Source organism: Phodopus roborovskii, unplaced genomic scaffold, assembly GCF_943737965.1.
Source record: "Phodopus roborovskii unplaced genomic scaffold, PHOROB, whole genome shotgun sequence".
Classification (NCBI taxonomy): Eukaryota; Metazoa; Chordata; class Mammalia; order Rodentia; family Cricetidae; genus Phodopus; species Phodopus roborovskii.
The window spans coordinates 25031464-25059129 of record NW_026126407.1 but is presented as its reverse complement, the minus strand read 5'-3'; the positions used below and the strand labels follow the sequence as shown (position 1 = coordinate 25059129).

At 47.7% G+C, this 27666-nt stretch overlaps 1 protein-coding gene across 1 annotated transcript in view; it reads right to left on the bottom strand.

Annotated features, from left to right (window-relative positions):
- Window positions 1-4381: 4381 nt before the first annotated feature.
- Window positions 4382-27666, bottom strand: part of Fat2 (FAT atypical cadherin 2) — a 60598-nt gene continuing 37313 nt past the window's right edge. The window contains exons 12-24 of the mRNA XM_051180646.1: window positions 26405-26558; window positions 23461-23694; window positions 20636-21019; window positions 19824-20038; window positions 18795-18932; window positions 18225-18368; window positions 17126-17323; window positions 13888-14698; window positions 10850-10995; window positions 9119-9560; window positions 8727-8880; window positions 6307-6764; window positions 4382-5502 (exon numbers count right to left, since the gene is read on the bottom strand). Of these exons, the coding sequence (XP_051036603.1) occupies window positions 4970-5502; window positions 6307-6764; window positions 8727-8880; window positions 9119-9560; window positions 10850-10995; window positions 13888-14698; window positions 17126-17323; window positions 18225-18368; window positions 18795-18932; window positions 19824-20038; window positions 20636-21019; window positions 23461-23694; window positions 26405-26558 (4011 nt within the window). The 3' untranslated portion in view covers window positions 4382-4969. The remainder of the gene's footprint in view (window positions 5503-6306; window positions 6765-8726; window positions 8881-9118; window positions 9561-10849; window positions 10996-13887; window positions 14699-17125; window positions 17324-18224; window positions 18369-18794; window positions 18933-19823; window positions 20039-20635; window positions 21020-23460; window positions 23695-26404; window positions 26559-27666) is intronic.

Genomic DNA, 27666 nt, shown 5'->3' with positions numbered 1-27666 from the left:
TGCTTCTCTGTGGACCTTGGAGTAAGGTTCACAGTTTCAGTGTTTCCAAAACACAGTTCTTTTTGTCTGAATAGGAATTTCCCTTGTGTTAGGAGAAAGAAACTGGTGGCCAGGATGGTAACCCACCTGACTGACAGATGACCTGACACTCTGTCCCCAATACTGCATAAAGGGGATGTGGTGATAAAAGTTGGAGGACCAGAAGTTCAGGACTACATAGCAAGTTCAAGGCCAGCCTAGGCTGCATAAGGCCTTGTCTAAAAAAATTAAAGAAAAATGAAAATAATAACTCTTGGTGTCCTTACATGACAGTTGTTATGAACTAGCCACCGTTATTTACAATGGTTAACCTACATTGTCAACCTGGCTAGATTTAGAATTATTCAGGAGACACATCTCTGGGCATGTCTTGGGAATTTCCAAAGAGGCTTAACTGAGGAGGGAAAATCCACCTTGAAGGTATCTTTAATTCCAGATCCCACTGAGTTGATAGCATTAGCCATCACAGGAACTGATATGATGCTATTGACTATCTTTGTTTACTGAAAAAATAAGAAGCCCAGTAGGACTTTGGCAAAAATGTAAAGGGAGCCATTGGTGCCAAGATGGCCTTTTCTATGAGTGGTACTGAAGATTGGGTATCCATAGCTAGAGAGCTGAGTGAGATTCAGATCCAAAATAAGTACAACATGAAACTATGAAAGATGTCATAAAACCATGGAAGATAGTATACAAAAATACAGATCATCTTTGGTGTGACAGTGACGTTTTAAAAGAACCACTCAGGAGACATACTGGGAATGTCTTTGAGGGAGTTTCCAAAGAGTTTTCACTGAGCAGGAAGACCCACCCCGACTGTGGATGGCATCATCCCCTGGGATGGAGTCTCAGACCAAATAGAATGGGGAAAGCAGAAAGCCAGCGGGGCATCAGCATCCTACTCTTTCTGCCCTCTGACCCACCAGATGTGTGCATCTGGGTACTTAGGTAGAACACCAAATGTACCTCACATAAAGGAAAGAATTGCTAAGTTAGACTACCTTAAAACTAAAAGCTGCCACGTTTTGCAATGTGTGCTCTAATCCCAGTACTTGAGAGGCTGAGGCAGGAGAAGCAAAATTTGAGGCCAATCTGTGATGTAGAGGCTAGGCCAAGTGATGGGCCTCTTTCAGAGACAGAGAGACAGAGAAAGGGAGACATTTTCTATGAATTACACCGTCAAGTTGTCAGGTGAATGTTAATGGGAGGAAAGGTCCGGCTTGGAGGAAATATCTATAAACAAAACAAAACAACAACAAAGGCTTGTTTATCCAAAATAGACAATGAACACTTACACTTCAACAATAAGCAAATATACAACCTGACTTTTGAAACTGGGCCAATGACCTGAACAACCATCTCTCTGAAGGGGATTTGAAGATGGTAAAAAAATAAACTCAATGACTCTCCACACCATGTGTCATCAAGTAAACACATATTTGGAACAACATGGAGGCACTGCATGCTTAGGAGAATGGCCCAAACGAGAGTAGGACAGCATGCCATGCACACTGGTAAGGATGGGGGGGGGGCAGCAACATTCATTCATTGCTAGTGGAAATAATGCAAAATGGTACAGACACTTGTGTAGCTTCTTATAAAGCTAAACATACTCTTACTACCTCGCCACACAATCCAATAACTACACTCTGCAGTTTACCCAAAGGAACTGGAAAACTGATTGCAGAAACACTGACTCATGAGTTTTTAGCGGCTAAAACATGGGAGCAACCGAGAAGTTCATCATTTGGCAAGTGGATGACCAAACCGCCATATCCAAGTCAGGGCATGTATGTTAAAAGGAAATATGCTATCATAGAGAATGGTAGAAACATAAATGCATGTTACAGGGTGAAATGAAGCAACCTGAAATGACCACTTAGGTGTGGCTCTGACTCCGGCCTTCTGTAAAGGGTGGAAATGTGAAGACAGGTCACTGGCTGCCAGGGGCTAGGAGAGGGGTTGACTGGCAGGGCAGACAACTCATAGAACAGCTAAGTTTCTCCATATGATAACACCATGGTAGGTGTCCCATTACAATACCAGGAATGAACCCTACTGTGTGCTGTGGACTTTGGTTGGTGTGGGCCTATGTTGTCACCAATATAAGAAACGTGTCACTCTGGCGAGGGATGCCCATGCATGTGTAAGGGACTTGGACAATAGCTCTGTGTCTTTCACTCAGCTGTGCTGTGCAAGGCCTACTGAGATCCCTTTGACAGGAACTAGGGATGTGGCTCAGTTGGTAGTGTGCTTGCCTAGCATGCAGGAAACTCTGATTTCTATTCCCAGTACTGCATAAACCAGGTGTGATGACCTATACCCAGCACTTAGGAAATGGAGGCAGGGGGTTGGAAAGTTTGAGGCCATCCTCAGCAGCATACTGAGTCAGGCTGCTTTATAGCCTCGGCATCTGAGGTCTAAAAAGAAGCTCTTAAAGTGAGCTTTTAAAACAAGAGTCAAGTGAAAGCTGTTCAAGAATATGTTTTGATGGGAGATATCATTCTGTAAGTATGTTTTTCATATTGAATAATGAATAAAGCACTGTTGGCCAATAGGAAAGCACGATAGGCAGGACTAGGAGACAAGGAGAATTCAGGGAGAGGTAGGAGGAGATTCAACATGTAGGACAGAGAACGCAGAAATTTGGACCTTCTCTCTGGTAAGACCACATGGAAACACTTAGATTAATAGAAATGGGTTAATATTTAAGACAGAGCTAGCCAATAAGTAATGCTAGTAACAGGCCGACAGCTTTATATCTAATACAGTGTCTCTGTGTGTTATTTGGGCCTGACACGGCTGTGGGACCAGGATAGTGGGAAAACCTACTTGTAACATGTATTAGTGTGCAATGGAGTTAGGCAAGAATCCTACCTGTCTGACTCCAGAGACTACAGTCCACCTGAGTGTCTCCCACCAGCCATTTCTGACTGACTGGGCTTTCCAGTCTCAGGTCACAACAGCTCCCAGGAGAAGTACTATCCAGTAGTGGGACAGTAGTTGCTGGTTCCCCAAGACTTTGATAGTGAGGCCCCTGCTGTGGCCATCTCAGCAACCAAAGTCTTGAGCTTTGGACTTTTGACAGGCCTACTGCTTACAGCCTGTGCCCTAGAACCTTAATTTCCTCATCTTTAAGTTGAAGAGCTTGGGGGCTGGTGGGATGGCTCAGCTGGTAGGGGCACTTGCCATCAAGCCTGATGACCTGAGTTCAATCCCTGGGAGCTATGTGATGGAAGGAGAGAATTAACTTCAAAAGCTGTCCTCTGACCTCCAAACACACATCTGAATAGATTATAAATAATACTGAGGTTCTTTTTTTAATTTAAGAACTTGAGAAGGGGTATGGAAATCAGAGGCATTTCTCTAAAATAGTGTCCTAGGCCCCCACTCAGATCGCTGACTTCATATCTAATTAAGCTCAAGAGTCTAGCTTAGCAGTTACCAGGTGATGAATCCTTCAAGCTCCTGAATTCTTTGTGAACTTGGACTTGGACACTCTGTGGATTTGAACCTGACCCAGCCTGAAGCATTTTAAGTAACACAGAAAATAACAGTAGAAAAGATATTTATTGTTAAAAAAAAAAAAAAACAAAACAAAACAACAAATGGCTAACAAAGCCACTCGTGCAATCACTCACACCCACAGTCACACATGGCACACTAATGCATCCTCCTCCCCACACAGCTGTCTCTGTGGGCAGCTCTGTGGGTGAGAGTCTCTGTGGCTCTTTTGACTTCTGACTCCAAAACCACACACGTGAAAAGGCAGTGGACCAGACAGGGACTGGTGAAGGGTGGAGTGCTCAGGCCACTAGAGGCCTCCCTGGCTTCCAGTCTCTGCTACTCCGAGCTACATAACTTTCTACACATGGTATGCACATGTGTAGACTTGTGCCCACACTGACCCTCCATGCATAGGCTGAGTCAATGTGGGTAACACTTGATTGGCAGGCATCTGCAATGAAGGAAGGAAAGGGAAAGGGCAGAGTGTCTGGGCTGGGTCTACTGGCTGGCTCTCCACCTCCAGCTGGCCCCGAATGAGAGTTGAGTTCCTTGTGTCTAGACAAGAAGAAACCCTATGGGAAAACACATCCAGACAGCAAGGTTGAAAAGTGCCTAAGAAATTTTCAAATGAACTACTTCCTTCTTGATTTGACCAAAAGTGCCTGGGAAACTTGGGACAATTATCTCAGCATTACACAAGATCTCAGTTCTTCAATGCAGACGGTTCTGGGCAAGATCCCACTGGCAGAGATGGAATAAGTCCTTCTGGAGCTTCAGCGACAAGACTCCTTGGAGATGGAGGAGCAAGTGACTCATCCCTCAAGACTGCTATTGCTCCCAGTACCCAGAAAGGTGCTGACATGTGACACTTGGCATAGATGTCCCAAATGCATGCACAAAGCTGATACTCAGGTGACTGGAGTACCTGCTGAAAGACTGCTCACCCTTCAGACCCTTTGAGGTCACTGCATGGATCTCGGAAGACCCTGGGTCTTCCTTCCACAGCAGATGCAAGCATGGGTGCCTGTTGGGCACAAACCTGCCTACCCCATAATGGGCCTGTGAGCAGCTCCAAGAATGTGGCCCAAATATGCTGAGCCAGTGACTGGAACTCTTTCTTGCTGGGGCTGGGAGACCGTCAATATGAGGGATTGCCCTCCGAGGTCTCATCCCAGCATGCACCTGTCTGGGCATCCCCTCTTTCCTGGGGCCCTACTGCTGTGTTTACAGCTCTACCCTCAGCTTCTCCTCCACCCTTAAGAACAAGCTGGGGACCCGAAGAGCACATTTGAAGAGATGGCAATCTGGACTGGGGATGTGGTGGCTTTCTTCTTTCTCTCAGCCACATTCAACTTACTCCTCACGAGACTAGAAGACAATGCAGGGCCTGGGACTCCCTGTGCCTTCCTCTGAGAGCCGGAAGCTAGAACATGACTTCCTCACAACTCCCATAGTCACTCTCTACCATGTCTGAACCCTCATAATTGGGGGGTGCTCGAGGTTGGCTCCGGCCTGCACCAGGCCCACCGTTCACCTCACAGTCAGCATAGGAGGGCCCGGCTCTGCTGAGGCGCATGCTCACCCCCTTATAGCCCCCCTCTGCCAAGCAGGGCCCACCCCCTCCCTGGCGGAACTGTGAGTGGTAGTAGCTGATGGCTGTGTACTCATTGAGACAGGGGGCGAGCAGATGTTCCCGGGGGCTGGGAGGCCGTGGAGGCATAAGGTCCTCGAGGTTCTGATTGCTATAACGGGGAGGGAGGGGTGCCCGCTTGTTTTCCAGTTCCAGGGGGAAAGGGAAGCCCCCATAGAGGCCAGAGGGATCTGGCATCACAGCAGGGCTGACATGGCGGTGAGGAGAGGGTGGCAGAGGACCTTGCATTGCTTCGGGGTGTGGGTATTCCCAATGCTCCTTCCGGGAGTAAGTTGGGGGCCAGACCGCAGCTCCACCTGGATATACTAAAAGAGAACAGTAAGACTTGGTGAGTCTGTGTTTCCATGGTGGTCATTCTAGCAAGCTGCACAGGGGTGTATCAATGACTTGGCATTTGGTAGGGATTACCCAGGGAGCTGGTGGATGGATCTATAATCCACTGAGGGCAAGTTGAAGCCCCGAGTCCTTCTTCCAACTCTCTACTGCCAATCTGTGTCAGTGAGAATGTTGGACCAGAGAGAACCATGGAAAGTTCTATGCCACCCGCCCTGCTCTTAGACAGCTGCAGCTCTTCCCAAGACCCACTGGAGAATTAAATTTCTGAGCTGAAGGAAACAGTGTACAGTGTGGACTTGGCAATGGCATAGTATCTGTCACAGGGGGTGATGGAATGAGAGAGAGGAGGCTTGGAAGGAGTCCTCATCTCTGTCACTGGGAGCAACTTATTTCATAGTTATGCATCAGTGCCAAACCATGACCATACCTACTGTAACTACTGGGGAGCACACCAGATAGGTAGAGAGTGCTCCACAAATCCACTTCCTTCTGAGCCAAAGATGGGAGGGGCTTGGGTTCCCTACTATTGGCCACCAAGTCTCACTTCCAGATTGGATGGCCAGAGCCTTTCCATTTCCAGAATAGCACAAAGGTGCAGACATTGCCCCTTTATCCCTAAGTCTACCCAAGACCCTTCAAGCCTACTTTCCATGACATAAACATCAGTTTGATCAGTGGCTCTTCCATTGTATACCAATGCAGTATGCAGACTGGTTTGGATTCCCACCCCTTTCCATCCGTCCCTGAGCCATAAGACTTCTGGTTGTACTGACCCAGCTCTTCGCCTGACCAGGTTCTCTTGATAATGGGCTCATGGCCAGGGTGTGAGGAGATGGAGGTTGGTGGGAGTCTGGGAGGCACACTGCACACCATTGGCCGCTGTTTAGAGCTAGGTCCGAAGGTGACAAGTTCATTTGGAACTGAGGTCTTGCTGGGCTCTTGTTGGTTCAGGTTGTTGCAGGAGTTGGCGCTTAGTGGGTCAAGTTCAATGGCAGGCATCACTTGTGTATCGACACCAATGCTCCTGGCTAGGAGGTCTGGGTCCTCCATGGCCACTGGCTTGTGAGATTTGCAGCGGCGACAGTAGAGGAGGAGCCCCACGGTGGCAATGATGATGAGAGGTAAGGCTACTATGATTATCAGGAACTCCTGTTGTCCCCAGTCCCCTCTCTTAATCTCAGGAGTGATGAGGCAGTGTCCTTCAGAGCAGCCCCTTGCTTCCATCTCACATCTGCAGAGATTGAGAATAACTTAGCAGACCTTTGAAAGTCCCTCTTTTAAAAATTATTCATCTAATGTATGAATACCTTGTCTGCATGTATGTCTGTGTACCATGTGTGCCTGGTTCCTCTGAGACTGAAGAGGGAATAAGATCCTACAGACTATTTGTGAGCCACCATGTAGGTGCTGGGAATCAAGCCCAGGTCCTCTGGGTGACCAATAAGTACTCTTAGCCACTGAGCTATTTTCCAGCCCCTCTTCCAAAGTCCTATGGGGCAGAACCCTCAGCCCCAATAATATGTGACTTTCTACCAAAAGTCAAAGGGAATTGTCAAACACACCAACAAAAAAAGCTGTCTGTGTTGGTCCCAAATTGTGAGGGGCAGCAGAGACAGGAAGACCACTGAGGCTTGCTGCCCTCTCCCCCCAGTCCAGTGGGACCCTCTCTTGAGAATAAGGCAGAGAGTGTTAGAGAAGAACACTAGGTAGGCATCCTCCTCTGGACCCCTCAATGTTGTTGGGTTATGTACCCCTACATACACAAACATGTGTGCAAGTATACATGGGGGAGTGCATGTGCCAGCATAGTATTGCACTGCTTAGATGCTTTACATGCTACATCTGCTTGGAGAAAGTATTAATTGTCAACCTAGCAGAATCTTGAATCGTCCAGGAGATGGATGACTGTGTGGGCGTGCCTGTGTGGGATTGTTGTGATTGCATTAACTGGTGTGGGAAAACATGCCCACTGTGGGTGGCACCGTTCCCTGGCTAGGATGCTGGGCTGTACCAATGGAGAAAGGAGAGTGAGCAGCACTCTCTGCTTCCTGACTGTGGAGGTGATATGACCAGCTGCCTCAAGCTTCTGCCCCCTTGGCTTCCTCACCATGGTAGACTGTACCTTGAACTGGGAGCCAGAATAAACCCTTTGTCCCTTAAGTTACTTTAGTCACAGTGTTTTATCACAGTAACAGAAAAAGAAACTAAGTCACTATGTGGCCTCCCAGGCCAACTTCAACTTGGCATTGCCTGGTGTAAGGCCCTTAGAGAATGTCTATTGCTAGCTTTCCACTTTGGAGGAATTTGGGGAAAAGGTTTCACCCACCCTAATTGAATTTCAAATATATTTCAGTGCTAAGAATTTCACCACAAGCAGCTTGTTCTGCTATGTGAGATGCTGTTCTCCTCCAAGTTCCTCTTTTGAAACATCACTTTCCTGGCTTGCTCCCCCACACCCTCCAATGACCCTGATGGATAACATTCTTACATCAAAGCAGGCAGGATTCAGGGCAAGAATGATGGCTGCTGAGAAGGACTCCAGTCACTGACACATTGGGTGATCTTGGGCAAGCCCTTTCCCTCTGGGTCTCAGTTTCCCCATCTACACAATGGTAGTAGGACTATGTCATTGACTTTTTATTTATTTTATTTTTTTAAGACAGGGTGTGCCACAGCCCAGGCTCCCAAGCTTAGGTGTTCCAACACTAGATACCTGTTCAAATGCTTTTTTTCTAGGTTTCTATAATGTGTCTCCTTCCTCAGCAACCCTCATGGCCTAGCCTAGTCAGGGGCAGGATGCAGAGTTTTGCAGACAGGTCTGAGACATAGCTGCTCCTGGGCCCAGGATAATCAGTTTCCCCAAATGTGTCTGGGGCACACAAAGCAAGTGTAGTCATTTCTCTGTAGATGTCAGCCATGATTGACATGTCCTAAAAAGCTGGTGAAATGTGTGGCTTCCCGGTCCCTCATTTGTGGGTCTGGTTCGTAAGGTTGGGAATTGGGCTTGGGAAATGACCTTTCTCACAAGCATTCTTTCCCACAGTGCCCTGATGCAGGGAACTCATTGAGGGAAAGGATTCAGAGGCCTGGCTTCTGGACTCCCACTCCTGACCTCTACAGAGGACAGAAAGCAAAGATCACTCTCTAATGATCCAGGACAAGACGTCAGAGTATGTGGCCTCTCTGGGCTTACCTGTCACCTGTGTAAGGGTGAGGACAGTTACAGGAAGTCCCTTCAGGGGAGGAGACACATGTACCACCTTCCTGGCAGGGCGCAGAAGTGCAATTATCCCTTCCAAGTTCACAGTTCCTGCCAGAGAATGGAGGAGGGCATCTGCACAGGTAGCCTGGGAGAAAGAGGAAAGTTCATGAGCAACCAGCTAGTGGGTGGGGTCCCAGAACAACTTGCATCTTTGTGTTATAGTTCAAGAATCATTTGTCTACTAGATACTAGCAGCTTGCCCAAGATCACTCTTGGGTGCAGTGAGAGACTCAACCCTGTCAACTCTACAGTGAGACACAAGGGCTACACCACAACCAGGGGTCTTTGGGACAAACTTTGGGGGTTACCTTCTTAGTCTTTACCTGATCCAAGGGCAGGTGAGCAGCTCCCACCATTGAGGCATGGGTTCTGGCTGCAGGCAGCGCTGGGCCAGCAGCATTGTGTGAGAGCCTGTCTCTCCAGCCAGCCCTCCATCTTCTTTCCATGGCCAAGTGGCTCTAACCTCTCACCATTGACTACAACAGCATCAAGGCAGCCTTCAAAGCCCAAGGAAACATTTGAGGAAGGATTTGAGTGGACAAGGCCACCCAGCAGTAGGTGTCTCTTAGTCCTCAGACCCTGACATTCCTCTGGGATGACATGAGAGGTGTTGTCTGTGGTGTCAACCAACAGATGAACGGAAGTGTCCCTCTCTTCCAACAGCACGGAGTGCCACTGTCCATCATTCACAGGATGCTGGGCAGAAAGGTTTCCATAGAAACCACCTGGGCAGTTGTATTCTAGTTGGAGAAAGCCATTGGCCAGCTGCAAAGAGAGCACAGACAGCCATCAGCAAAACAAAGATTTCTGTAATTCTGCTGACAAGCTTCCAGTTGCAAGAATGTTATTTGGTGTTTCCTCCCCTACCCTTTTGCTATGTAGCCAAGGAAGACCTTGAACTCCTGATCCTTGTGCCTCTACATCCTAATTAGCTAGCATTACAGTTCACCACCATATCTCGTTTACACGGTGCTGGGGATTGAATCTAAGTCTTTGTGCACACCAGGCAAGTGCTCTACCAATTGTGAGCAACATCCCCATTTTCAAGCATTTTCAAATGTTTCTGACATTGTCTCTGAAGAATGCAAATGCCCTCAAAATCCCAACCAGTCCTCACCACATTCCACAAGATGATCAAAATCCCATTTGACAGATGAGGAACCTGAGGCCCAAAAAAACCTTAGTCATGGGACCCTGTGCTTCTGATCATTCAAGTAATTGTGCACAAATTAGCTAGCCTAGCCTAGGTAGGTGCTGAGCTCCAGACTGCAAAAAAACAAAGACAACCAAGGTTGTCTTGTGGCCTCTGGACATGTGCACGCACACACATTAAGTCCCTGAAGTTCAAATGATGGAGAACCTTTGGCTTAGAATACTCTAGTTAGATTTATTCTCAACAGGTATATATGCTTACAGAGCACTAGGCCTGCCTGAGGTACACAGCCCCACCCTTGGATGGTCTGGGGTATGTATCTCCAGGTAGAATGGCTGCAGGGCAGACAGTCCTATGTCCTGTGTGGTCTGATTGATAGTTACACCCAGCATCCTTGAAAGCCACGAGGGGACTTTTTATTTTCTTTTGGGGGGGCAGGAATTGGCTCAGTAGACATCCTCATGGCACCCCTCATCTTCCCAGGATGGGGTCTATAAGGAGTAAGGTTTTTCCTCCCGCCACTGGTCTGGTCCCGCCACTATGCCCGCCCCAATCAACACACAGAGACTCTGTATTTGATATAATGCTGTTAGCCAGGTACTAGTTTCTTATCGGCTAACTCCGTCTTAAGTATTAACCCATTTCTGTTGATCTATGTATTTGCACATGCTTTCATCTTACCGGAGAGCCAGCTTGCATCCTGCTCTCTCCAGACTCTCCATCTTGACTCCTCCCTACTACTTCCTCTTTCCTCCTCATCTCCTAGTCCCGCCTATCTAGCTTTCCTATTGGCCAACAGTGCTTTATTCATTAACCAGTATGAAAAACATATTTACAGAATGACATCTCCCATCATCTTCTCTTTTTTGTCTAAAAGCCACTTGGGTGGAAGTCATCTTACCTTCAGAGAAATAGTGATTGTTTCGTTGGTGAATACTAGAACGGCCCATGGCTGGAGCGTTTTCAAGTAGAAATGGATCTTCCAGTTCCGAGCCTCTAGGGTCCTGTACCGCACATAGCTCTGACCACTGAATCTCAAGGTGGTACCTGAAAATGAAACTGAGTGTCACCATCCTTGAAGTTTCACAGACTCCTTAGACTGACTTTATCTCATTCAACCTTTGGGTGGCAAACAGGCCATTTCTCACATCTCATATGGGAAGAGCCCAGACTGAGTGGGGTAGATTACTTTTCCAGAGCCACACAGGGAGCGGAGCTGTCACCCTGCATGCCTCCCTCTGGGTACAGGTTCCACAGGATCAGGAGTAGTGAGCTTCAGCCATGAAGACAGCAAAACTCAGCAGGGAAGGAAGGGGGCACAGAACTAATCAGATGTGTGAAGTCAAGCTTTTAAATCTTGCACCACCCATATTTTTTGGCTATCACTGGAAGAGGGGAGGTAGAATTGAAGAAAAGTCTGCAGCTGTGTGGGATTCATTCAGGACCACAGGGGTCTGTGTTTTTCTTGGGTAAGGAGGGAACTTACTAAGCAAGATGTTCTTGAAGGGTCAAGAGCCACTCTGTGATTAAAGAAAGGGGGTAGTGATGGATGGAGGGATCCAGATCTCTGTCAAGTCCATCAGCCCCCAGCCCTGTTACTGGTCTCAAATGCAGAGTTGTGCAGGCAAGTCTGAGGTTTCACCTGGGCAAGTGGGCAGGGTGCGGTTCTCCAGCTTGTTTTGTTTGATCACCATGCACTTTCAAGGTGACAGTATTTGGAAGTAGTGTGCTTTGGGAAATGTGACATCAGAGTAAGCACCTCCTTCCCTAGACATGGGCTTAGCTATGATGTCCCTAGTCTCCCAGTGTGAAGAAGCTGCCTGTTCATCCTCAGGACAAAGAATGAATGGCATAGGCTCATGATACCCAGGGAGGAAGGACTACAGGAGAGAAGAAATAAAGGAAGGGGGGCTGATTCTTAAAGTACAAGGGATCCCAAGACAGAAAGATTCTACCACACAAAGTCTAAAACTCCTCAACCTGTTCTTTCCATGTAGTGGATGTTAATGGATGGAAGACAGAAATTGATTCAGACCAAGAATTCCCAAATGTGGCTGGGTATCAGAATTGGCAGGGGACTCACTAAAAACAGCATCCCAGATGCCCTATTGCTCAGTGGGGCTGGGGATGTTGGTTGACTGCCTGCAGGGTTCCATCCTTGACATACAAAACTGGGCATGGTGTCACATGCCTGTAGTCCCAGCACTTAGGAGATGGGGGGCAGGAGGATCAGGAGTTCAGGGTCATGCCTGGCTACTCAGCCAGCTGAAGGCCAGCCAGGATTTTTAAAAATCTTCCCATGGTGGGTGTTGAGGAAGGGAGCCTAAAGGAGGCTTCAAGACAGTGGTCACATTCTAAGCCTGACTGAGATTCAGGCTACACTGACATCCTGGGTTTTTGAAAACACACTGAGGTGCTTGCATATGATGCATGAACTGATTCTCTGGGTGTCCTATTTTTCTAAAATGTTAACAAAACACCTCACCCCCAGTGATTCTGTCAGTCAGCAAGCCCAGCTAGGGTTTCTCAAAGTGAAGCACTGGGACCATGTACTTCCAGCTAAACACCAAAGGAAGGGCTCACCCAAGGCTTTGCAATGAAAACTTCTAGCAGCATGCCCAGAGCAGTCTCTGAGCACACCCTCCCCGGTGCTGTGCACAGTAGGACTGGCTTTTAAAAACTCTGCTGTCTGCTGCCAGGTGGTCCAGAGAAACTTCAGCTATTCCAGCTTTCCCTGCAGAGAGGGGACTGACTCCCTTACCCCCTAGCCTAGGCCCACTGTTCCTTGTCAGCCCCTAAACCTGAGCCACAGTCTCCCTGATGGGTGGGCGAGGCCATGTCACTTCATGAGTGTCCACTTTATTTTTTTAACCCAGTGTCTCTGGCTGAACCTAGAGCTGACTGATCTAGCTAGCCCCAGAGATCCTCCTGTTTCCACCTCCTCAGGTCTGGGATTACAGATATATGCTCCGTATTTGGAGCTAGGCATCTAGACTGAGGCCCCCATACTTGAATGTGAGCAATTTACCAACTGAACCATTTCCACAGTTTGTGTCAGTTTCCCTTTGACAAAGGTGGGCTGGCACAGGGTGTGGGTCTTCATGCCTGGGTTTCTGGATTGCTTAGTGTGGAGTTTAGGCTTGGAATCGGACATACTGGTGCTTGAATAGCCTGGTCTCCATTGGAGGCTGGATAGTTTCAGGCAAAACAACACCCATCTTAAACACAGAAGGGCCTGATGACCTACACAGAGCCTGCCACACAGCAGGCTCTCTATACCACCCTTTGCTCTCATGTGAGTGACAGCCAGCACCATCCTGGGCTTACTGTGGCCAGGCATGGGCTACATGCTATTACATCTATATAAAATTTACTTCCCAAACCAGCTTAAGGGGAGGGATGCTGTTTATAGATGGGCAACGTGAGTCTGGTGGATTTTATAGAACCCAACCAAGGACACACCACTAGAAAGGGATAGAACTGGGGTGTGAACCGATACCAGCAGGCTGTGGGGCTGGCAGCAGTAGCATCAGTAACTGACATGTCTGGAGTATCTTCTCTGTCAGGCTCTTCTCTGAGAATACCTGCTATGTTAAACTCAACCCTTACAATAGCAAAGGCCACAGAAGTAGACAGATCAAAGAATCCCCTCCAGTTATCTGGCTGGAAAGTGGCAGGGCAAAGATGTGAATGAACCCTGGCAGCCTGACACCCCAGTCCGTGTTTTAAGCTACTATGTCTTTTGTAATTGACTGTTACTTTCAAATTCCCAGGAAGTGGAGAGAACTTGGTTAGGGCCCCATGACTAAACTTTGTAACACTCCCAGTGTTATGCTGGTCTGTGCCATTTAGTTGGATTATAGCCATGCTTGTGAACCTCTGTGGGAGTTCACATGGATGCAGGAAACCAGGGCCCAGCAATACATCTCCAGGCCTTACCATTGCAGGAGCAGTTCCTTCCCAGGTGGTGTGGTGGTGTTAGGATGCTGAGTCTGGCTGTGCTGTAAGTGGGTCCAACCCTGGGCTCCAGGGACACTGTCTCTTGGCAGGCATGAGCCTGGCAGCTGGGCCCTTGGCATGGTACCACAGGCAAGGCTGACCTCATCCGAATTCCCACTGAGTGTTCCATCTCTTTGGCTGAATGAACTATGGTGGATGCCAGCTCCTGGAGGTCATAGGAGGTTCCGGAGTGCCCCTCAAAGACAAGGAGCACATCCACCCCAGCTGTGACCTCTGCAGGCTGCAGGCTGGCCAGGTGAATGTTGGCTCGTTTGATATCCAAGGTATTGCTGAGGAATCTCTGCAGGTTGCGCCAATGGTCACTCACCAGCTCCTCAGGGGTGAGCAGATGAAAGCCCAGCCACATGGCTTGTTGAGGAGCCTCCTGTCCCATGTGCCACACATGGACATGGACCCCAGTGGTAGTGGTGAAAGTCCCATCACTGACTGTGACATTGAGCGAGTATCGGCCACGAGGCAGTCCTCGGGAGGCAATGATCTTGCCATCGGATGCACCCACTGAGAAGTACCTGCCAAGGGTTTCCTCTCGCTCCAGGCTGTAGGTCAGTGTGTCCTGTGGGTCTCGATCTGTGGCATGGATTTTACCTACCATGCCACCCTGGAATTCCTCCTCCCCGACTGTGATGAAGATCTCCAGTGGAAGTGTGGAGGGTGGGTAGCGGCTTTGCTCTGTCACATGTACTCTGACCATCGTGGAAGAGGACAAGGGTGGGAGGCCACTGTCTGATGCCTGTGGGTAAGATAGACAGTGCTGGTACCCAACAGACTGCAGAGCCTCTGCCCAGCTGAGGCTGTTCCCCATATCAGCCTAGTCTCCCTTCCCCACACCCAGCGGGACAGGTGCTGCAGGCTGTCCTGCTTGGGAAAAGATCAACTCAAAGCCCAGGGATGTGCTGGAGAGTTTCGTAAGGATTCTATAGGAAATAGGGAAACTGCAATAACTCAATTCCTCCTCCCCCAAGACTCATGGGCCCTGTGCCTCTTCCTAAATCCCTCCAAACAAATCTCCACATGTATGCACACACATGCGTGTACTTATTTGTGTGTCCATGAATATGTTGACTGAGCCAGCTCTCCAGCACAGGCCAGTCTTTTTATGCCTCTTCCCTTCTGAGCCCTCTACCCCCATTCTCTGCCCTGGACTCTGGAAAGTCAGTGAGCACCTCTGACCATTCTCCACACCCCTCCAAGGCTACTACCCGCAGAAGGAGAGAGCCCCTCTGGGGCTCCCTTTCCTACTCAATCTGAGTGGGAGCGGGAACTCAGTCTCTGGGCCAGATGACAGCTTTCCGTGGCAAGCCCTCTGCTGCCGTAGGGCGAGCGATCCAGCCTGCAAGAGGCTATCGGCTTGGACAAAGTGAAGAAAACAGACAGACAGGGGGAGAAGAAGCCAAGTGAGGGGGCTGATTAGGTCAGGTGAAAGCGAAGGCATCTCTGAAGGGGTAGGAGCATGGCAGAGCTCCTGGGGTGGGGAAGAAGTGCCATGACTAATCCAACAGGAAGGCACTGGAGTGAACAGGGACCGTTGGCCGTGCTCCACAATGGACTGAGGAGCACAAGGCTGGATCTCATGTCACAGTTGGGAAAAGCTGGAGAAGGCTTTAAACAAGGATGGCATGACCTCCTCAAGTAAGAAAATCAGGGCTTAAGAGTGCTTGCTGCTTTTGTGGAGAACCCAAGCTTTGTTCTCAGCACCCACAATGGGAGGCTCATAACCACGTGCAACTCCAGTTCCAGGGGAGCTAAACAAATATATAAATACATCTTTAAAAAAATTAGAGTAACTGTTCAACCGGGCTTGCCAAGGCTGGCTTGGAGTATCCTCGGCTGTGGATCAATTGCCACCAATGCTTAGTGTTTCTGTCCATTCAAAATTCAAATGTTAAAATACAGTCCTTTGGGAGATAAGAGCGTAGCTGTGGGGCCCTCACGAAGATGATTAGTGTCTTAAAAAGGGGGGATTGGTTTTGGTTTTGTTTGTTTTTGTTTTGGGGGGGGTTGTTTTTTAATTTTATGAGACAAGATCTGGCTATCTAGCTCAGGTTGGCCTCAGGCCTTACAATCCTCCTGCCTCCGCCTTCCAAGTCTTGGAATTGCAGTGTGCACCACGCCTTTACTTCTTTACTTTGTTTTAAAACATGGTCTAGACATGTAGCTCAGACTGCCCTGGAACTCCATTTGTAGCCCAGATTGACCTCACACTTAAAATCCTCCTGCCTCGGCACCCCTAGTAGTAGTATTACAGGGATATAGCATACTGTGGCTGAAGGGACATCAGTGCCCTTATAAGCAGTTGGCACCTGCTTCCCATCTTCCTGCAATGTTAGGAAGAAGTCCCTCACCAGGATCTGCCCACAGCTTCATTCTGATCTGAGCCTTCAGCTCCCAGACCTGTGAAAGCTGATCTCAGCCTGTCCAGTCTGTAGCATTGTGCTATATAGCAGCCAATTGAACTAGATAGCATTTCAGTCACTCGATATATCACAGTTTGGACCTCACCCATAAAATGAACGATCCCCCAGCCCCACCGTGATTGACCAGCCTTATCTATGCTTCAGTTTCCTTCCTGATGTCACTTCCTGTTTTTCGACCACAGGTCACTTCAAAACCTAATTTGAGTCCTTGTTCATCGTACTCCTCCTGCCTGGAATGATCTCCTGCCCACTGTCCTTCAGGCCCCCTCAGGTCTCCACTCAGATGTCACCTGTGTGACAAATTTGTGTACTCTGCCTTGAGTCTCTCATTACCTTATTTACTTTCTTACCATTGTTTATCTTTATACTCAGAGTGGAACATCCACAAGAAAAGGAGCCACCCACTTTATATCCATTGCCTCCAAATGCATGTACACACATGAATAGTTAAGTACACATGCACACACACATGTACACACAGACACATATACACATGCACATACAGTTACACAAATACACACAGACTTGCAGACACACACACACACACACACACACACACACACACACACACGAAATGAGGATTTATACAGAGTCCAGTGTGAAGTCCCTAGCCCACTGCCAGGTACATACACACTCCACACACTTTCTCCTCACAGCAGAAGTGCCACCAGTGTTTCTACTAGCAGGCATCCTGTCCCCAACGCTATCACCACACACACTATCTCAGACTCACACAGACTCACCTCAATGTGAAGCTGATACCATTCCTGGGACTTCCTGCTCAGGGTTGAGGCTGTCACCAGCCAGCCATCTGGAGTCACCCGGAACATGGACCCAGTGTTCCCCTCAGTGATCCGGAAGGAGTAGGGGGGCCCATTCTGTGGGGAGTCAGGATCATCCAGGATCAGCTGCAGGACTTTGATGCCAATGGGGGAGTTCTCCTGTGACGGAGGATGATAGGGAGCCAGAGAGCAGTGTAAGTCACAGCCCCTCAGATCCCTCCTTTCTGGTCCCATTTTCCAGGGAGCCAGTCCTTATCTCTGCCCTGGGCAGAGCTGCTGCTCCTGCTGAAAGCTAGACTGGTAGTCTTCCCTCTATGTCCCTCAGTACAGCACCGGATCTTAAACACTGAAGGTCAAACCCATATCCTACAGTGGAGGATTGCCTGACCACAGCTGACAGATTGCTAGTTCTTAGCATCAGTGGGTGCATGGTGGTAGCACTACCATTTCTAATCATTATTTTTGTTTAGCTAGAAAGCAAAATAATGGGTTTCATTATGACATATTATATAAATGCATATATATATATGCATGTGTACACACAACACACACATATAATTAATTTTACCTTATTTTTACACACCTCCTCACTACCCTATTAGTCCTTCCTTCTCCATCTCATGGGTCTTCTTCTTCCCCAAATAGTCTCCTGTTTTCATTATATGTGTGTGAATATATATATATATATATATATATATATATATGCACAAATCTATATACATATGTACATATTTAAAGCCAGATTCACATATGAGAGTTAACATGCAGTATGTTGCCTTTCTTCCCCCATGTACCTTCATGTCCGAAATCTCTGAGGTAGATGCTACCTACTTCAATGGCCACAGTAAATCCCAAATAGGACAGGATAGCAGTTATATAAAAACCTAACAATGGGCCTGTTTCTTTTCTGTTCCATAACCCATAGCTCCCTTTGCTTCCCTGTGTTGCCTTTAGGGACAGCAGAGCAAAAAAGTCACAGCTGGTTGGGTGCCCTGATAGCCTGGGAAGCCCCTCCCACTGAGAAAGATACAAGAGGAGGGTGGGCTCAGGATGCACTTACCTGGACAGCAGTGCTGTAGTTGAGCTGGAAGAACCTGGGTGGGTTGTCATTGACATCAACCACCTCAACGGCCACCTCTGTGTCTTCGTGCAATGGGGGCTGCCCACTGTCTGTGGCTCGGAGCCTCAGGGAATAGCTGGGTGTCTGTGGCAAGATGCACAGGGGGGAATTAGAGATAAAGCCTAGTGTCTGCCCCTTGATGTATTGCCTCCTCCCATGGCCCACCCATAGCACAGACTCATACAGAAAGAGAGTGATTTGCAACCCATCAGCTCCTCACTATGAGGCCTCGGGAAGGGGACTAACTGGGAGAAGGTAAAAACAAGTCATACTGTGAGCATCAAATGGTGAGAGTCACCTAAGGCATCAGGTAAAGTTCCAGATGACAGTAACTGATCTCAGTTCATGGTAACTGTCACTGGATTGATCCATTGTCAACCTGCCTCTTGCCTCAGGGTTCACAGAGAAATCATCTAGGGACTGTTCTGATCATCAGGATGGGGTGTGTTTGCCCTTTACCCTCTGGACTTGCCATAGAGCCATGCTTCTGCTCAACTGGACATGGCTCACCTGTTCCCAGTCCAGAGCCTTGGCCACCTGAAGCTTCCCCTTCTTAGGGTTGATGGTGAAGTGTCCAAGCTGGTTCCCTCCTACCAGGCTATAGGTGATGGCACTATTTACAGGTCCATCATCATCAGATGCTGATACCTGTAGCAGAGAGGACATTGTGAATGCAGGCACAAGAGTGACTAGAAAGGAATCTTAGCCCCACGAGTGATGGCTATGTTCATATCCCAACAGCTGCCACTGAGTTGGTAGTCCTCACCCCCAAGAGGATCTCTTGTGATCTCAGCATGCCACGGGTCACTTATTTACCCATTCTCTCACAGTGACATGGTATACCAGGGTTGGTTTCAGGAAGACAGGATATGAGGAACATGTACAGTGATCCACCCTTATTAAGTGTTGTGTCTGATGTGGGTGATTCTAATCATGGTGGTTTTCATGGGAGTACAGAGTGGGGTGACATCCAGGAAGGTTATAAGAGGATTTAGGGAGCTTTGAAGATGAGGGAGGGTCTGGTCATAGAACCCTCCAGGCAGAGGAAATGGTATGCGCAAGGAAGTGTGAAGGTGTATTCAGATAGGCAAATCTTGATTTGCTTTTGGGGCACAGGATGCATTTGGAAGCAGAAGGAGAGATCAGAAGGGAGACAGAGAGGAGTCCTGAAGAAGTAATTATGAGCATGCTTCATGGAAGGAGGGGGCAACTGTGTATTTAAATGCAAAGAAGTATGATGTGATATGCCCTCTGTTCCCATCTCCCATCCACTGACACTCCATGTCACTCCCTGTCATAGGCATTGGGCAGACCTCTGGAATCAACCTCTTTTTTGTTCTCCTATTGAATATTGCTAATCCAGTGTCCTCACTAAATCACTCAGACACCTATTTTGCTGAGAAGTTACAAGTCATGTGCTACAGAACACTGACTTGATAAGCCAATCTATGCTTATGGTGACTAGGGACCCATAGGGGAGTGAGGCAAGAGCCACCCCAGAGACCACACCCCACAAATAGTGAAGCTGGGGTTCCTTACAGTCAAGATGGTGTCTCCCACAACAGCGTTCTCTAAGACCCTCACGGTGTACAGGTCATGGGTGAATCTGGGGTGGTGTTCATTAACATCAGTGACATTAACCACTATGGTGGTCACATCACTGAGGGAGGAAGAGCTCTTCCGGCTGCATTCAATGGACAGGAAGTACTTGGGAGTTGTCTCAAAGTCCAGGCTCCCATTGACATATAGGATTCCTGAGGAGAGAAGAAATGATGGAGGTGAGGCAGAGATTTGAGGGGCTGGGGGCTAGCTCCGGAGCATTGGGGTGCCTGGGAGGACTCTGCATGAGATGCAGTGAGATCCTTCCATGGGTCCCTGTGGGCTTGACTCAAGCTCCATAGCTAGGAGGAGAAAAGAGAGATGGTTTCCTTATTCTGCCTTTCCTCATGATCACAATGGGAAATTGAGGAATGTCAGGAATTTGGCTGGGCACAGGGGTGGTCTTAAGACAGGCAGCAAGTCCCATACTGCTTGAACAAGTGTTTGGTTTGGGGAAGGAGTAAGGCATGCCAAGCCCCTTGGGCTGTGCTGAGACCAGGAAGCCACCAACTGGGTTGAATGGATCACGGAAATCCTGGACAGAGTTCTAGGTGACGGTATGGGGAAATAATGACCCTTTCAGGTAAAGTAGGCCCACATGGAAAGGGGGCCCAGTTTATGTGTCTACAAAGAAATGTGAACAATATATATAATCAAAGGGGTTGGGGAGCTATGTGGAACGATGATCCCTCTACATGAAAAACTAGTATACCCCACAAATGAAGGGCTGAGCTGGCTCCTGCCCACCTCACCTGTATGAGCATCCAGTCGGAACTTCCTCTGCTCATTCCCACTTGTGATATGGTAGCCAGTCTTCTCTGAGCCCGGGCGTGTGAGGGTAGCCAGCCGTAGTACCTCTGTGTCTATCAGAGCATCCTCGGGCACCTGTGTGCTATGCTCTGCATTCAGGAAGATGGGAAGGTAGTCCTCCAGGCCCACTATGGAGACTGTGACAGTGCCCAAGGTAGACAGAGGTATTGGGATGCCTAGGTCTGAGGCCTGAACCGTGAGCTCCAGAGCTGAGTTTGATCTGACCTGCAGAGGCTTCTCCAGACGAATCACCCCTGAGGTGGCATCAATGGAGAATTGGCCATCAGCAGAGTCTGTCAGTGAGTACACTACCTGGGCATTGGCACCTGTAGAGACCAGGGGAGAGAGTCACACTGAGGATACCCAACAGCAAGGCTTGGGAGAAGCTCAGAAAAGCTAATGTGCCCAGGGCATGTCAAGGATCTTTCGGTCAGTCACTCCAAGCCATCACAAAAAATTCTTAGGAGGATGACTGGCTTATTTACAACTTAGTTGGCAACTTCTTGTGAGCCTATAATTAATACAGAAAATTAAGAAAACAGGGCTGGATGGGTAGCTTTTTTGACAATGTGCTTGTCGCCCTAGCATGAGGACCTGAGTTTGATCCCCAGGATGCAAAAAGCAAAGTATGATAATGCATGTTCTTAATCCTAGCACTGGGGAGGAAGACTGCGAGATCTCTGAGGCTTGCTGGAGAGTCACTCTGCTCTAACTGACTATGCCAATGAAGGGACCCTGTCTCAGAAAGCAAAGTGGATGGCAACCAAGGAATGATGCCTGACGCTGACTTCTGACCTCCAGACATACATGCACACATGTGCACTTGTACCCACACATTCATGTGCATCCACATCATGAACACATGCAAAGGTTTTCCAGCCCCAGCTCCTGCCTTTGGATTGATAACTCACCTTCCCTAGACTACTGTATTTCTTCAAAATCTTGCCTCCTGCGACACCAAGGTAAAATCTAGGAGATGTTCAATTTCCATTGCTGGTAGAATATGATCCCACTTTTATGATTGTCATCATCATCATCATCTGGCTACTTTGACCCCTATCACATGTTTTAGCCTACCCAGATTATCAATGATAAAACCTGGCTTAGGGAAATGAACCAAATTAGGATGTTTCAGGGTGGCAAATGCTGTAATTTGTACAATATGGGACAAATACACTATGATGGATCTAATTCACTTTTGTTTGAATAAGACCTTCACAGTTCATGCATTGAAAACTCAGACCCTAATTCATGTGTGGATGATGATGTCAGGAGGTCACTGAGACTAGGTGAGGTCATGAAGATGGAGCTACCAGGATGGCATTAGTGGCTTTGTAAGAAGCAGAAGACAGAGCCAAGGTACCATAGTTATCCCTGGTCTCCCTGCAATGCCTTCTGTTGTATTGTTATACAAGTGGAAGCCCTCCCCAGATGCTGGATACCACATTCTTGGACTTCTCAACCCCTGTAACTGTAAGCCAGATAAACTTCTATTTTCTTTTGGTGTGTTTATATTTCTGTGTGTGGATGTGCATGCGTGTATGTGTATGTGTATTTAGAGGCTAGAAGTCAACATAATCTGTAATTCCTCGGGAACTACCTATATTGTTTCTCTGAGACAGGGTGTCCCACCAGTCTGGGGCTTACTGATTCAACTAGGCCAACTGCCCAGCAAGTCCCAAAGATCTTCCTGTCTCCCCTGCCCAGCACTGGGATTACAAGCATCTCTCCAGCCCTGAACCTTACCAGTTCCTTCCCAGTCACCTAATCCATGGTATTTAATCACATCAACAGAAACTAGACTAAAGGGCATTGCAAATATCCAGGACAACAAAACACTGAAACCAATGTTACTGAAAGAAAAATGTAGACTCCTGGGACTGAGGATATAGCTCAGTGGTTGTGGTTTGAGTGTGAACTGTGGTTCACGTGGTACCTCTGCTTGTGGGGCTGTTTTGAAAGGTTGCAGAACCCTTAAGAGGTAGAGTTCACTAGAGGAAGTGGGTCACTGGAGGTGGGCCTTGAGGCTTTATTGTTTGGCTCTTCCTGTCTGCTCTCTGCTTCCTGAATGTGGACACAGTGTGACAAGCCACTTCATGTCCTACTGCCAGGGTAGACCTATCCCTTCTCACACTATCAAAATGAACTCTTGCCTCCTTAAGCTGTTTTTGTAAGGCACTTTTGTCACGGCCACAGAAAAGGAACTGATACAGTGGTAGGCAGCTTGCTTAGCAAGCCACGTTTAAACCCCAGTACCCAAGATAAAGGAAAGTAGTGTAAATGGTCAACTTCTCTGGCTAAAATTTGATGAAAGGATTTTAATAAGCTTCTTCCTTCCTTCCTTCCTTCCTTCCCTCCTTCCTTCCTTCCTTCCTTCCTCCCTCCCTCCCTCCCTCCCTTCCTTCCTTCCTTTCTTCCTTTCTTATATAAATTAATGAATTAAGTAATTTACTTGTAGATTTCTCATTAACTGTATTCAAAACGACCTTGAGAAAAGAGTGCTTTTAAGCATCGGTGGCAACATGAAGGTTCTGAGGGCCTAAGTGACAGAGGGGATACTGTCTGTAATCCTTTGTGCCTATCTCAGATGCCACTAAAGCCATTTGTCACAGCTTAAGGTGTGCAACTGTTTACAGATCTTTTCCACCCTGGAGTATCCACAGACTCATCAAGGAGTCTTAGTCTATGCCCATTCCAGAGGACACAGAGACAATGGGTTACCCCAGGTGGACCTAATGAAGCGATAGTACAGTCCTTTAGTACTCACCCTGGTCAGGGTCCCGGGCAAAGACCACAGCCACAGGGGTCTTAACTGTGGTGTTGTCGAAGACAGCCACAGTGCAGTGGCTGGGGAAGAACCTTGGGGCGTTGTCATTCACATCCTCAATGTGGAGAGTCACATCTGCCTGGCATGACTGACCCCCTCCATCTGTTGCCTTAGCAACTAGGTTGTATATATCCTTTCTTTCCCGGTCCAGGGCTGTGAGTGTGGTCAGCTCCCCTGCCAGGAGAAATGACAGAGGTTGAGCTTTCTCTAGAGGACACATGTGCTCTCTGGAGAGCAACAGTGATAGTCCTAGCCACAGGTTCTATCACAGCAGAGAGAGGCTGCTCTGTGTACACACTGTCAGGGAAGACATCCTTGCACCTACCTACCTTTCTATTTCTCCCACAACACTCCATGACCATCACTACCAATCTAAGGTCACCATCAATAAGATACAAATAGACAGATTATTGGAGGTCAGTTAGGCTACTTATACCATAGAAAATGTTCTAAAATATTTGAACCAAAATTTCATTTGTGCTAGGTGTGATGGTGCACACTTCTAGTTCCAGCACTCCAGAGGCAGAATGTCAGGGTTACACAGAGAAACCCTGTTTCAAGAAACAAAAACAAAAATAAAATTTCACTTGTAGGAATGAATATGTATATTCAATTATATATATATGTGTGTGTATATATATATACACATACATATGTGTATATATATTTTTCCACAGAATATTTAACCCAATGATTAAAAATATATGATATATATATGTGGGTGTTGTGGCACATGCCTTTAATCCCAGAGACAGGCAGATCTCTGTGAGTTAGAGGCCAGCCTGGTCTACATAGTAAGTTCCAAGACAGTCATGACTTTTTGTCTCAAAAAAAAAAAAAAAAAAAAAAAAAAAAAAAAAACCCAGCACATGTGTAAAGATGTTCTTTGAGGTATTATTTATAATAATGCCATACTTAAATCCCTCATATGCCTTTCAAATAGAAATTGACTAATATGTAATGGTTTAACAGTATAGTAAAGTCATTTTGGATGTTTAGTTTTAATTGTCAATTTGACACAACCTGGAGTCACCTAAAAGTCTCAATGAGGGGCTGTCCACATAGGGTTTACCTCTGGGCATGTCTTCTGGGGGATTGTCTTAAGTTAACTGATGTGGGAAGATACAGCCTACTGTGGGAGGCACCATTCCCTAGGCAGGGAGTCCTGACTATGTAAGAGAGTAAGGAAAGCCAGCTGAGCACAAACGAGCATGTATGCATCCATGTCTCTTTGTGCTTGACTGTAGATGTGCTGTGACTAGCTATTTGAAGTGCCTGCCTCGACATCCCACAATGAAGGACTATAACACGGAATTGTCAGCTGAAATAAGAAACCCTTCTTCCCCTAAGTTTCTTTGTGTTGGGGTATTTTATCCCAGCAACAGAAATGAAACAAAGATGTATTATATATCAGGAATGACTGAAGGCAACTTTACATTCTTCCTTGTGAACACCTGCAAGCTATCACTAAGGGGAGAACAGCAAATGATACATCAGAGGAGCCATTACAGAGAGGTTGGTAGGTACAAGGGAAGGTAGGCTGGTTGGATGTACACCGAGTAGGCTTTGGTGAGGGCTTATTGTGTAGCTTTTCTGGCTCCTGCAGGATACCTGCTGTGCTTTTCAGTTTGTAACTGAGCATGCATCATTTTCATATTCTGAAAAAACATCCAGTTGATTTTTCTTTTAAGTCCTCATGGGCAGTCCTGCAGCTGAACAAACAGCAGCAGATGACAAGCTTCCCAAATCCCTTAACGTGCTGAACTGAGGTCAGGAAGGACAATGTGGTCACTGATCTGCCCAGACAACTTTCTGGGGCACAGCTCTTTCTACCACCACCCACCCATCCACCTACCCCTCCCTGCTCAGGAATCTCTGAGTCATCTTTGGTTCTATGGATTCGAGCCAAGGGTTGGCAGCTGACCCCTGTGCCTGGCTCCCACCGGCACAGGACAGGGTCTTACTTGGGGGTATTGCTGTTCCCTACCCATCTCTCCAACATCCCTCCACAGTTCAGCCTCGGCCTGGCTATTAATGACTCACCCTGCAACATCTCTGCTTTCTACCTCTGCTTTGTCCCTAGCTGGTCAAATGGCAATATGTCCCATCCACTGAGTTCTGCCTTAGCCCAGGCCAGGCTTTCAGGAGCTCTGGTACTAATGGTGTTTGCTGAAGTCCCGAGAGTGGGGATCCTGGTTTGCAAAGTGTGTATCTTGAGATTGCACCCTCAGCTTTGGCACTCACTAGTCGAAATCTCCATTGGCTCCTGAAAGGCATTGGTTCATCTCTCTTCAGGGAAGCATCTTCTGTGCCTCTCCACTCTCTGCACACACTCAGACATGTGTCTTCATTCCCAAATAAGACACCTGAGAACACTCTCATCTCTGCCTTCCACATATACTTGACTAACTGCTGCGCGTACTCAAGCTCATATAAATTGGCATTTCCTCAAAGAGGTTTTCTTTAATCTGGCTCCTAAGCCTAAATCAATTTCTGATAACATCGCTGTCCCCCTCTATTAGCATCCTCCTCCTCTCCTATGTTTGTGTGGGGATGTCTCATACTATAGCTCAGGCTGGTCTCGAACTCACTATGTAACCCAGGCTGGCCTTAAACTCTCACTACTCTTCACTGAGGTTACAGGTGTGAATCACCACACCCGACTTGCATTGCTCCTATCTCAGCACACTTGGCGCTGCTGACTCAGTTTTCCCTCTGGATTACAAAGAGCTGGGTCTGAACTCACCCATCCTTTCCTTACATCCCCAGCTGCTGGTGTCTGTTTGTGGGTGGACATGTGGGTGAGTGAATTCCTGCTTCGGGCAAGAGGCCACCATGGCAGGGGCACAGGGTCTTGGCTTCATTCCAAGTCTTCGACACTTACCTGTGTGAGAGTCCAGCTTGAATTCGTGGGCCCCAGGTCCATGCAGAGAGTACGTGATCTGAGCATTGGTGTCCATGTCCACATCTACGGCAGAAACTTTCAAGATGAAGTGTCCTGGGGCGACATCCTCACGGACACTGCCAGTATAGAGAAGCTGAAGACAGAAAGGTGAACGTGAGGAGTCTGAGGCAGTGGTGCTTTGATCCAGAAGTGGGGGAGTCAGAGAAGGAGGTAGGCAGAGAGGTGACTTAAATGAAAATGGACGGAGATGGAGAGGCAGAGAAGGGAGCAAGGCGGGAAAGTGGCTGGGGGCGGGGGGGGGGGGTAAGATAGAGACAGCAGGTGGGGTGGATTGTCCTGTAATCCTAGTTCTGAGGAAGTAGAGGCAGGAGGATCAGTTCAAGGTCATTTTTGGGTTCACAGTGGATCTAAGGCTAGCCTGGGTTACATGACTCCCAGGTTTGTTTGTTTGTTTGTTTTAAAGAGACATATAAGGAAAATGGAGATTAAAAGCCAGAGGCTTGCTAAACAATCCTAAGACCCAAGTTTTGTCCCTGGATCCCATATGAAGGAGAAAGGAGAAAACAAGCTCCACCAAGTTGTCTTCTTCCCAACTCCCACTGCATCACATACACAAACACAATAATAATGAATAAAGTAATTATTTTTAAAGCTAGAAGAGCGAGCTAAGGCAGTGAATTGTTGGGTAAATCACCTGTCACAAAAGCATGGGGGTCTGAGTTGGATCCCAAGAACCCAAATAAAAAGTGGGAAGGGGGTGCCCCTGCAACCTTAGAGTTGGGCAGGGTTATTGGAAGTAGGTGGATCCCTGAGGGTCATTGACCACCCAGCTTGGCTGAATCAATGAACTTTAGGTTCACTGAAAGAGCCTGTCTCCAAAAATAAAGGTAGAAATGATTGAGGAAAGACACCCAGTGTCGTTGATCTCTGGCTGGCCCTTACACACACGCACACGCACGCACACACACACACACACACACACACACACACACACACACACACCAAACAACAATAACAAGTCAGAAAAGGAATGACAAAGAATAAGTCAGAATATGGCCTACAGACAGCCACCATTGGGAAGTCAATGCCCAGGGCTAGAAGGACCCACCACAGTCCACTTGGAGGGGTTGTGGGTCACTGGAGAGGAGGGATGGCTGGGGCAGGTCATGAAGCAGATAGTGCAGAGTCTCAAGTCAAGCCCTGCTGACATCTGTCCCTGTCTCTGTCATGATTCCACTTCC